Source organism: Astatotilapia calliptera, chromosome 18, assembly GCF_964374335.1.
Source record: "Astatotilapia calliptera chromosome 18, fAstCal68.1, whole genome shotgun sequence".
Taxonomy (NCBI): domain Eukaryota; kingdom Metazoa; phylum Chordata; class Actinopteri; order Cichliformes; family Cichlidae; genus Astatotilapia; species Astatotilapia calliptera.
Window position 1 is genome coordinate 33152452 of NC_137439.1, and position 12611 is coordinate 33165062.

A 12611-nucleotide genomic window follows, 5' to 3' on the forward strand; every position below is an offset into this window, starting at 1 on the left:
TGGAGCTCAGCTGCTGGTATCAGATTAGTCGCAGGGAGGTGATAAATTGCATGCACAGTGCATGCAGTGTTATGTGTTACAGTCTTGTCTGAATGTTATCTCATCATTCTCGGTCTTTCATTACTTTAAATATTCAAAACAGTCACACTCAAAAACATAAAACTGCCCATGAACAATCATTGCCTTTATCTATAGAGGAGCTGCGGGCTGATATTCAGACTTAGAATCCCTCTCTCACTGTGTTTTCACAGGCTGTGTGCTTTTGACTTGCCTTGACTTTGATCCATATCCTGCTTCTTGGCAGGATTCTCTGACTCTGCTCTCACTTTTTCTGCTCTCCCTTTGACTGTAAACCCTTTCATTGGCTCTCTCTCTCCGGTTTCTGTCTGATTCTGTCTCGATCCACTCTGCTAACCTGTCCTCAGGGCAGGCTCGTCGCCCTTCATCTGTCCATCTTGTGCCTTCTCTGCGGGTGTAGATGCCACTGCATGCTTCTACACCATCAGCTCCCTCATAAGTGGTTAAAATCAGAGGGAAAAAGAGGAAAATAAAAACAGTTATGTGACCTGACCCAGTCATCTGAGATCAGTACCTCCTGAGTTGAATGTCACAATTGACTTCTGTCTTGTGCGTTTCCACAGGCCGCGAGCGGGGCACATTTGTTTTTGACTTTTGTCACATCTCTGCGTTGTGATGTGAAATGGGCCCGAGCTGATCACACTGCGGCTTCAGTGTCTGCAGAGAGTAACACTGGAAGCAACTAACGAAGTCTTTTGTTGTAGCTTGAGTTTCACTGCTAGAGATTAAAATGATACAAATTTCAACAAGTATGTTGTGAAGCCGCAGATAAAATGTGAGATGGGAATGGATACACATCCAAAACCCGTGGAAATGAAATGAGTCTCAGTTGTCACTCCGTGGATGGTGAATGGATCATGGAAAATGTGGGAAAACCTGAAAGAGACGCCATTCAAAACTACGCAGCCAACATCAGTCACCTAACAGGGGAACGTCAGCTGAGCTTACCTGTTGATGATGCAAGTTCACTGGTGTGAAGCATCAAATGCATGTGACAGGTACTAAAACAAACATGATGACACTTTGGTCACTATCTGCAGCTCTGCACCTCTACCATGTTTTGAAAAGCAGGTGTGCTGAGGGTACTCCACAACCCACTGGCAGATGGTAGAGGACCTTCGAAACTCCAAAATAGGAAATGAATAACCAGGTTTCTCAAAATTGTGTTGGTTACATTCCTTAATCCATTTTTATTTGCAGTAAATGCTTAATAGTAGATCTTATTTTCCCTTAGTAGTCCTGATGTAAACAGAGACAGCACTACATGAGAATGGCTGTGTAAAAGTAGTTTTCAGGTTTATGTATCTATCAAAGAGCAAAGTAGTGGATGGTGAGAATCAACAACTGGCAGCGAGACGATTGCCTGACTACCAGGACTAGCTCTGCCAGTTATAGAGCTATGAGCTAATGCAAACAATTCTACAACAGATTTTAACCCTCATTTAAAAGACTGATATCACTGCAGAGCGGGTGGCCAGCATGGACACCCAAGTTTGTGAATGCCATAACTTGAGAAGGAGGTGCCTTTGCACTGTCAAATTGATGCCATAGTAGCATCTGCTAAAAAGTAGGAAAAGTTTAAATCGTGGTGACCTCAAACTCAAAGTCAGAGGTCAGGTTTTCTGATAATCTTGTGAATATGATCACTTCACAGTGAAGCGATTTTCAAGTTCATACTACGGGTGGTCACCAGCATTACATTGTTTTTAAAAGCATTGATCCTAAAACATCACACGTACACTGTACTTACTGACTTCCTAACAGATTTGTATATATTCTAGAATTCTCCGTCTTAGATCTGCATCATCTTTCCCAGTGTTCTGAGTATTGGTCAGAACAAACCAGTCCTTTTTGTGCTGGCAAAAAAACAGTTTTAGTCAAATGTGATCTCTAATTGAAGGGTAATAGACCGTTAATAGACAAAACCGGTTCCCATCCATCCATCCATTCTCTTCCGCTTATCCTTTTCAGGGTCGCGGGGGGCGCTGGAGCCTATCCCAGCTGTCATAGGGCGAAAGGCGGGGTACACCCTGGACAGGTCGCCAGTCTGTCGCAGGGCTAACACATAGGGACAGACAACCATTCACACTCACATTCACTCCTAGTGGCAATTTGGGTTATCCAATTAACCTATCCCCACAAGCTGCATGTCTTTGGACGGTGGGAGGAAGCCGGAGTACCCGGAGGGAACCCACGCAAACACGGGGAGAACATGCAAACTCCACACAGAAAGACCCCGGCCTGATGGTGGAATTGAACTCAGGACCTTCTTGCTGTGCGGCAACAGTGCTAACCATCGTGCCAAAAATTCAGTTCATTGTCAAAGACCTTAATCATATGAAAACATAAGCATGCACAAGCAGTCTACATTTTGCAGCATATGCAATTTATACAGTACAAACAAATGCAACCTGTATTGGAAAATGTAATGTTCTTCATCAATGTGAGGGCTGAAGGTGCTGCTCCTGGGCAAGACTGTTTGGCATGTACTCCATAAAACCACAGCGTATGATTTTCTGACTTTTGTGTTGACCTAATGAGATGGAACATTTTAATTAGAGGGTTGGATTATTACGCAGAGCCAAACTGTTGTGCCTATCTCCACACATGTGTTGAGGTATGACACATGCAACAACATGAATAAGTGCATTTTTTAAATTTAAGAAAAAATCTCAGCACTTAAAATGTTGCCATGAGTTAAGATTAGTTTAATCAAATGAAGATAAAAGGCGTATTCTGCTTCCGTTTCACCTTGAAGCAAAGTAGAGGAATGTTTCAGAGAGCTGGTGTCATGTAAAAACACTGTAGGCGTAATTCAAGACAGTAAACTGTCGCTGCAACCTTTTTCAAATGTTGCTGTTGGCATCGCGACTTTGACTTTGATCCGTATTCTATTGGCAAGATTTTCTGACTCTGTTCTCGCCTTTGACTCACACTGCTTTCTCTCTCTCCGCTTCTGTCTCCTCTCCCCCTTTTTTTTTTCTGTCTCTCCTCCAAATGCCACCCTCCTCCCCTCAGGGCGGGATGATTGCCCTTCTGCTGTCCATCCTCTGCCTGGTCCTGATCCTCTACACTCGCAGACGCTGGTGTAAACGCCGCCGCATCCCTCAGCCCCAGAAGAGCGCGAGTGCTGAGGCAGCTAATGAGATCCACTACATCCCATCAGTGCTGATGGGAGGCCAGGCACGCGAGAGCTTGAGGAACTCCCGGGGTCAGGGTCCAAACTCCAGCGGTACCCTCAGTATCCGGGAGACACCGATTTTGGATGGGTACAAGCAGGGTTTGGATGTGGGATGGTTAGAGCTCAAGCCCTAAATATAAGCACACAGCATGCGTACACATTGCTGAGTTGAATAACAGTATCTTGTTAATTCCATGCTACACAAGCAGAGCCTAATATTGCCTGAATATAGACAGCTGCTTCCACAAATCAGCCTGTACACAACACACTTGGTTTTATTGTATTAGCCTGTAATGTGTTTTGATGCCTTTATCAGTACATTGCGTCACACATTAGCCACTTGTGACATTTATTCTAATTTAGACAAGCCTGATAATGATTTCGCTAATTGATTTCAACTACATCCCCAGGTATGAGTATGACATTACCGACCTGCGTCACCATCTGCAGCGGGAGTGCATGAATGGTGGGGAGGAATTTGCCAGCCAAGTCACCCGTACCCTGGACTCGCTCCAGGGCTGTAATGACAAGAATAATATGGACCTCGCACCTGGTAAGCTGAAAGATGCACAAACAGCCAGGTCAGAAAAGACACGCGACCTAAAGAACAAGTGCACTGAACGATATTTCTCATGATAATTAGAAGTACAGATCATTTACCTTGACTTTAGGGTCATCGGCTTATTGGCTGTTATTGGTATTTAGCATTAAAGAGTATTTATTGTTTTATTTCATCTTATGCTGTTACTCATTTTCAGCAGATAAACACAGATAATTTCATGTCCTACCAAACGAGAGACAAGCGTAGCTCCAAGCCGGAGATGTTTCTTTGTTTGTTTTCATCTGACACTGTGCATTTTTCTAAGTAATGATAGAGGTTGAGACTCCATGTTGCTATGAAATGTTATCTTTTATAGTCATAAAGCAGTTACATTTTATTGCAGATGTTCATCTACCCATCTTATTAATGCATTTGTTTTTCCTCCTCCTCAGCCATACGGTTTTCTAAGTTACAAGACAATGCGTCAAAGGGGGTTATGTTTGTGTATTGCACAAACTCAGTTGCAGCAATTGCAGAGTGAAATAAATGAAAAATTAATTGGATTTTTAATTAAAACACATAAGTTTTATTTTCTCTCATAGGTTAGAAGTAATTATCTAAATGAATTTGGAGGGAATGATAGAGGATAAAAAAACATTTTCACAAACATGCATGGTGGAAATGTTTTGCCTGTGTAAAATCCACAAACATAAGGCATCTTGTTCACTTGTTTCTACAGTTAGTAGAATAACATCAGCTGTGTGACCCATGTAGGATGCAGATCACATATAAATATAAAAACTTTAAACAGTATTTTTGTCACCACTGACATAATTATGGAGCCACGTACCTGCCAAGAAATCTGGATTTTATGTTTTAGAGAAAGCATTTTTCATAATTGGTGGACTTTGGAGTTGAGCACCACTCCCATGAGAATTACTTCATGAAGTGGAGCAGTTGTGATGAAGGTACAGCCTCTGAATTTCAACTAAGGAGAGAGTCACCACTCGGATTCATCAGATCTCTTATAGCTGTGCTCTTGTAAAATCCAAACCGCTCCACCCCAGCGCTTATGGAGCAGAGTAATCCTGTGCATAATGCATTTAAGATGTGTAACGCAATGAACTAGAGAAATAAAAAATGGAGACAGCAGCTCATGCATGGAATAGTAAATAGCGTGAACATCAGAGAGGTCACTCAGAAAATAACATTTGAATTTAGACTTAAAATAATGAATTTCAGTAAATGTGTTTTGGCTCCTCTGACCTTTTCTCTGCTCTATGTATAATGTAGTAGGTACACATACATAAACAAATGACAAACAAGATGTCTGGGGTATTTCGTGTCTGTTGTCACTTGTGCACTTTGTACTTCTTCAAAATAATCTTGTCTTACAGTTTACTGTACCTGGTAGTGCGGCTACAGTTGTTCTACCAAATGTCTCATTTAAATGTTTTGAAATAAAACTTTATTTCTTTAAAATATCAAAATTTTCATAAAGATTTTTCTTTTGCACAATTGCAACATTTTATTGTTTCCATATTTTTAAAAAAAAGGCATTAATAATAGAGAAATACGTGTTAAGTTATCTGTAGTTTATTGTTATTAAGACATTTTGTGTCATTATTTATTACCGTATTTCCCAGACTACAAAGCGCACCTGAATATTAGCCGCACAAGCTAAAATCAGGGGAAAATCCTGTTTTGTACATACATTAGCCGCACCTGACCAAAAGCCGCAGGTGTTTCAATGTTGACTCATCATATGTAAGAGAATATGCACAAAGCGAATTGTCAGGAAAGAGATGGCTGTTTGGAGACACACCCCTTTTATTAATATTTTGAAAAACAAGTTATGGGTACATATTTGCACATGTAGTACATAACAGTAGCCTACAGCACACCAGAAAAATAGATTCGGACTACCTTTTAGGCTCAGGTGCAGCGACACGGCTTTAACAAGAAGAAAAGTCAGTCATTCACCATCTTTCTTCTTCCTGCGCTCTAAAACCACCAAAGTCCTCTTCTCCAGTGTCGGATACGAACAGGCTCAGGATGGCTTCGTCATCCACTCTCCGCTTCTCTCCGTCGTTGTCACTTACAAAACCAAAGAAATCCTCGTTGTCAGAGTCGAACACCCTCAGAAGGGCCGTGGCGGTGTCCTCCTCTCCATCATGCAGCAGTCCAGCCCTTAGAAATCCGTTAGTGATCGTGGATGTTTTCGCACTTTTCCACGCTGTCAGAATCCACCGGTGGAGTTGGGCATAACTTGCTTTTCGCAAGTTTATCGCCGCTCGTCATCCACGCCTCCCGCTGAACGCATAGCGCTACTTTGAAGTTTGTTTTTCGCGCTACTTGTACGGCACTATGTTGCCTGGCGGACGGACATGTGACTAACATACCACTCTTGAACCCCGATCCTTCCGCCAGGCAACGTAGTGCCGTACAACAGCAGAACAAACAAAACAAATCGTCTTACGATATGACAACAATCATGGACAATCCATAGAAAAGCCGCACCTGACTAAAAGCTGCAGGGTTCAAAGCTGGTGCTTATAGCCCGACAATTACGGTAGTTTGAATTACACTGAGATGGACAAATATACTGAAAAAACTAGTTGGGTTTATTAATTATTGAATACAATGGCATGTATTAGAAAATATACCACATACTAGACGTCTGCAAGCGACGTTTTAAAATACTGATGGATTTGTTTATTTTTGTTAATAATTCATGCTTTCGCTCATTTCTTTTTGCTATTTTGCAATTCTCTAAGCTAATGCACACATATTTTAGAAATTATGGTGAGACAAAGCTTAGTAGTGGCTCTGAAAACATCATCCACAGAGATCCTGAATTAAGTTTAATCCGAATCCATGACACAGATGTGTGTGTTTTTTTGTTTTTTTAAACTGGAACAAAGTGGAGGACATACTGACATTGGCAGAAAATTACAGCTACCATGACAAACAGTGTCTGTGACTAAATAGCATGACAGTCACATATCTGCAGTAATATATGATTTTTAGTGTTTCCATGGAACTTCAGCTCTTAATATTTACAGAAATAGATAATTTTTCCCTCTGAGGCTTAAATGGGCTCTGTCTAATGCCTTAATAAGTTTTCATTTCATGCCAGCTTTTGTTTGTCTTTAATTTTGCCTGTTTGACTTCTGGTACAGCAAACAACATCCTGGATTTTCTTTCTTAGTATTGGTAATACTTTATGCTTGCCACGTCAAGCCAAAGCAAAGAAACAAAAATGTTTTTCGAAGTGGGTGCTTTCTCATTTTAACTCTTTGCCCAAAAATTCAATTAAACAAAAAAGAGTGTTTATTGAACCTTCCACCTCAAACTCATGTGTCAAATATAAAACACGTGACTTTAGGAAGCTTTAAGGTTGGTACGTCTCCTAGCTTACATTTAAGAAATCATTCTTCTTATCTGCAGTGAGTGACAACACCAAGTTGGCGCTAATGAACAAATACAAGGACAACATCATTGCCACGAGTCCCATCGATAGCAACCACCAGCAGAACACCCTGCTTCCCCACAATACCTCCACCAGCCAACGCAAACGTCTCTCCAGCAACACCCGCGGTGAGTCAATCTCTGCCATGGATTTGGCACAGACAGCAGATAACATCAACAGCACCAATCCATGAGTCCTCTCCAGGACTACTAGCAGCATCAGATCATTAGCTGGACATTGTTGTATCGTTACATGTGTACACTGATCCTGTCAGGTGGCAGCCTGGGGACTTTATGAAGGCAGTTACATTTGAAAGAAAAGGTTTTCACATGACTTGACATACTTGACATGGCCCTCCAGACAGTAAAGCCAACCTGAAACTTTAATTCTTCTCCTCTCTCCCCTTTTTGTGTACGATAATATAAGCTACAGAATGAATGTACAGTTTTTAATTGTTGCTTATACTAATAACATACTGTGTGGACATCTCATTCACATCTCTGTGAAAAGAAGAAGCAGAACACAAAGTATTACCATGAACGCTGGTGTAATCTGTGCTTTTTATACAAGATAGATCCTGCATGGCAGTTATGTGTCTAGTTTAGTTAATGCAGTTCAGAGGCTTTAAAAAATCATAATAACCTTAAACCAAGGCTTTAGGGAAACAAGCATAAACACAAATGGTTTCTATCTTCAGAATCTGTCGGTGCAGTGAAATCAAGTCCTAAATGTGGTGGAGTAAGCCGACTAGACATTTTGAGTAGATTTATCAGCAGAGAAAGTGCCACTACTCACTACTTGCTGCTAATGTTTTTCAGTGGTCAATAGTTGTTTTTATTTTTTTTTCATTCTGTAGCAATTTGCATATAATTGCCAAATTGCTGCACAGCCTAGCTCTGTTCCTGGAGCTTTAGTAATTCATAATGCAAAAAAATCTTCACTCAAGTGATCACATAAATTATTGACTTTCACTTCATTATCCAATTTTTCTCAATGCATCCGTGTTACACACTCACAGTGTTCACAGGAATAAAACAGACTTCAATATTATTGAGTTTTACCAGATAACGTCCAGACACACTTGATATGATAATATGATACTGCTCTGTCAAGTCCAGGCAGTGGTCACTTACAGATGCAAGGCAAGGAGTAAAAATTGTTTTATTTTTTAATAACAAGTAATAGGACATAAACAATAATAGAGAATAGACGGACAAATTGTTTTACGTTGCAATTGGACTTTGTAAAAATGAAGTTTTCCTAGCTAGCTAAGGTGAGTATTGGTTGCCAGTAGATGTCTGTGTAGGTTTTCAGTCATCCAGGTCATGGTAATTTAAGGAGCTTGGAAAGCAAAGTGGCAAACAGCCACTTCATAAACACATGGCACAACATGGAAGAGCCACCTCGACAGGACAAGACTCAGCTGTACATCCGCATCTAAAGGACACAGGTCACCCTGTCGAGGATGCCAGTGTTCATATTTTGGACAGAGAGGACAGATGGTTTGAAAGAGTAGTGAAAGAAGCCATCTATGTCCATGTGAATGTATGTGAACGACCATCTTTGAACAGAGGTGGTGGCTTACGAAACTAAGTTTTGAGATCCCTTTCCAGACGTCTTAACACCCACGCACACCCGAAACCTCTGCTGCTAATGACTCACACCCTTTTTTACACCTTGGCTCATGCGATGAGGCAAGTGATCTATAGTGGGTCAACAACAATCTTCAGGGACAACTCCCACTAGTGCAAAAAACCCTGAACTCCCCACTATTTGGTCTTAGAAGTGAGGAAGCTTCTCGGATGAGAGCTGACTTAAAGAAGTCCAGTCACTTTTCTTTCCAAGCTTCTTAAATTCCAATTAGATGTTGTTTTTTCAGTGTTGTTCAGTTTCAATGTTATTAGAGTGATCAGCCGCTCCTGTTCATTGAAAGCAAAGAGATTTAGTATCAGATTGCCTTTGTTAATGGTTTCCTCTACAAAAGCTAAAGTCAGACTTGGGAAGTTCAAATAAATGTTTTCATGTAACCTCAACATTCAAAGCATAATACATGTTAATGCAAGTAGCCACAGAAATGGTAGCTGCTAACATGGTGCTGCTAACAATGCTGGCCTAACAGTGATGTTTTAATAAGATTTGTCAGTCAGTATCACAAAAACATGCATGAACGCACAATTAGTATAAAAGTATAAAACCTTTGTTATAAAAAGGAATTGACAAAAGGAATTAACAAAACATTGATGATTTTTTTTGTAAAACTTGAATTTCAATTTGACTTTAATATGCTTGTGGTTACTCGCATTGAAAAAAATCCCTGTCTTTTACCAATCACACCTGCATCAGCTGAAATACATTTTCTCTGAGATCTCATTTACTTGTGACCTACGGTAATTGTATTTGTAAACAACATATCAACATGTTTTTTTCATTTATTTTCTTGTTTTCCCATCATTGCTTCTTTTCAGACAAATGACTGAATATTGGTTCACCACACTAGTAACCAGAAAATGCTCTTGGAACCCAAAAGGCTAAGCCCTCTCCAAGTACTGTGTCTCATTATATGGGCATCTTTGTAAGATGTTTTGTAGGAGCGAAAATGCATTTCACTAAAAATGTAAAGGAGGATATAGAGGCCTGGGAGCGTGAGGGTCCTGCCCAGTATCTTTGCTGTTTCTAGGACTGCTCTTCTGGACAGAGATCTCGTATGTTGTTCCTGGGATCTGCTGGAGCCACTCGCCTACCTTGGAGGTCACTGCACTGAGTGCTCCGAATGCTTCTCAGGTTCTTCTCTCAGTCATTGGCACTTCTCCAGCTTCTCATGTTCCTTCTTCCCAATACCGCCGTCATTCGGTATAGCTACATCTATCACTACAGCCGTTTTCCTCTGCTTGTCCACCACTGCTATACCCGGTTGGTTACCCATCACCAGTTTGTCTGGCTGTATCTGGAAGTATCACAGGATCTTAGCTCAGTCATTCTTGACCACCTTGAGGGCCATGTCCCATTTTGACCTCGTGACTTCCAGGCCATACTCGACACAGATCCTGTACACTATGCCAGCTACTTGGTTATGGCGTTCCATGTATGCCTTGCCTGCTAGCATCTTGCACCCTGCTGTTATGTGCTGGAGTGTCTCAGGAGCATCTTTACACAGCCTGCACCTGGGGTCTTGCCTGGTGTGGTAGACTCCAGCTTCTATGGATCTTGTGCTCAGAGCTTGTTCCTGTGCTGCCATGATTAGTGCCTCTGTGCTGTCCTTCAGTCCAGCTTTGTCCAGCCACTGGTTTTGGATGTTAGCCACTTCCTCTGTCGCCGTCAATGATGGTTTTTCTCCTTGCTCCTCTTTCTTGGGTTCCTGCTGCCTGAGGTATTCAGTAATCACACAGTCAGTTTTAGCCATCTTCCTAATGTACTGATTGATGTTTGTTGTCTTATCCTGGGCAGTGGTTCTGACACTCACCACTCCTCTGCCTCCTTTCCTTTCACTTAGTGTCCAGTCTCAGGGTGCTAGATTTGGGGTGAACCCCTCCATGGTAAGGAGCTTTCTTGCCTTGATGCCAGTTGCTTCTGTCTCCTCCGTTGGCCAGTTTATAATCCCAGCAGGGTACCTGTTCAGTGGAAGGGCGTAGGTGAAGATAGCCCAGATCTTGTTCTTTCTATTCAGCTGATTCCTCAGCACTTGCCTGACTCTTTGCAGGTATTTGGTGGTTGTGGCTTTCCTAGTGACCTCTTCGTGGTTTCCATCTGCCTGTGGGATTGGTACACGTAGCTGTCCTCGATGTCTGCAATGTTGCCTTCTGGTAGTGCAATCCCCTCATTTCTGACTTCTGACTAGCAGTGGGGACAGACCACTTGGCAGACTTGATGGTGACTTGTGCTACTGGCTTAAAGTCCTGCCTCTAGTGTTGTTCAACACATTTCTATTGAGTTTAGATGTGTCCTTGATCCAACACAGCTGATTTAAATTGATAAATGACCTTCTCAACATGTCTTGAAGTTCTCCAGAGGCCTGGTAATGAACTAAACTTGTGATTCAGGTGTGTTGACCCAGGGTGAGATCTAAGGCTACGTTCACACTGCAGGCGAAAGCGCATCAAATCCGATTTTTTGACCCTATGCGACCCATATCCGATCATGCTATGACAGTGTGAACGGCGCAAATCCGATATTTTCAAATCCGATCTGGGTCACTTTCGTATGTGGTACTGAATCCGATACATATCCGATGTTTTAGAAAGCGACTGCTGTTTGAACGGTCAAGTCGCATTAAATCCGCCTTTTACGTCACCGACACAAGACTGAAGCCAATTATCAGCGCCAGAGAAGACATCGTGAACGCTTCCTGGCCATCCAGTGTAGATGTTAGTGAAACTGTTGGGAAGACAACGTAAACATTTTATTTGTACTGTATAATCTGCAGATTCTGACAGAAATCTGCAGCTATCCTTTGAAGCACCGCTCCTCTCTTAAACAGCAATAAGGATCATTATTAGGTTATTTACATTATTATGTAAATAACAAAATAACTTAAAGCAAAAATTGGGAAACGTGAAGACCGAAGTCTTTATATTAAGGGCCATCAGTCAAACAATACTGTTGCTCTGGGTCTAAACAGAGCGCGTTGTGTGTGACATCTTCTTTTGCGCATGCGGGCCGCTTTGAGCGTTCACACTAGAGAGCGTTTGCTGTCGCATTTTATTTGTAGTGTGAACGAGCAGACAAAAAAATCGGATTTGATCAAAAAATCGGAATTGAGCATTAAGACCTGCAGTGTGAACGTAGCCTATAACCTGCAGGGACACCGGCCCTCATGGACTGGGTGTCACAGTCTGGCGAGGGCAGACTGTATGAATTGAAAAAAGGACCCAAAATGCAGACTCCAAGGAACAGGGAACAAAACTTGAATGTTAACAAAAGGTGAGCCGTTTAATATGGCTGGTAGAAAAGGTACAAACAAAGGGCAAGGCAAACTGAAGCAAAATTAACACAAACCTAAACTGGGGAATCTAAACAAACAATAAGAAAAACCTAGACAAGAAACTTGGAAGCATGGCATGGCATGGACAACAGACGACCTGACAATCACACACTGAAAACAGAGGACTTAAATACACAGGAGGTGATTAGGGGAAGTGGAGACACATGAGGAAACAGCTGACTAGGATAAACATAATGATGCACAGGCAAGAGTAAAACTAACCGCATGAGCACAGAACACAAGACCCCTTTTCAAAATAAAACAGAAAACATGCAGACTTAGACACGACAACCAGAACTTGACAATGTAAGACACAGACATGAAACGCATGAAGAGCAGGGGAGATTTAACATGGTTGGAA

General features: G+C 41.7%; 1 protein-coding gene across 6 annotated transcripts in view; it reads left to right on the top strand.

The window, feature by feature from the left end:
* Positions 1-12611, top strand: part of astn1 (astrotactin 1) — a 476318-nt gene that overhangs the window by 138280 nt on the left and 325427 nt on the right. For 4 of the 6 annotated variants that reach the window (XM_026150134.2, XM_026150137.2, XM_026150138.2 and 1 more), the window contains exons 3-5: positions 3097-3374; positions 3670-3812; positions 7251-7400. In XM_026150134.2, coding sequence (XP_026005919.1) covers positions 3097-3374; positions 3670-3812; positions 7251-7400 — 571 coding nt within the window. The remainder of the gene's footprint in view (positions 1-3096; positions 3375-3669; positions 3813-7250; positions 7401-12611) is intronic. The other 2 variants (XM_026150136.2, XM_026150140.2) reach the window with 1 other exon arrangement.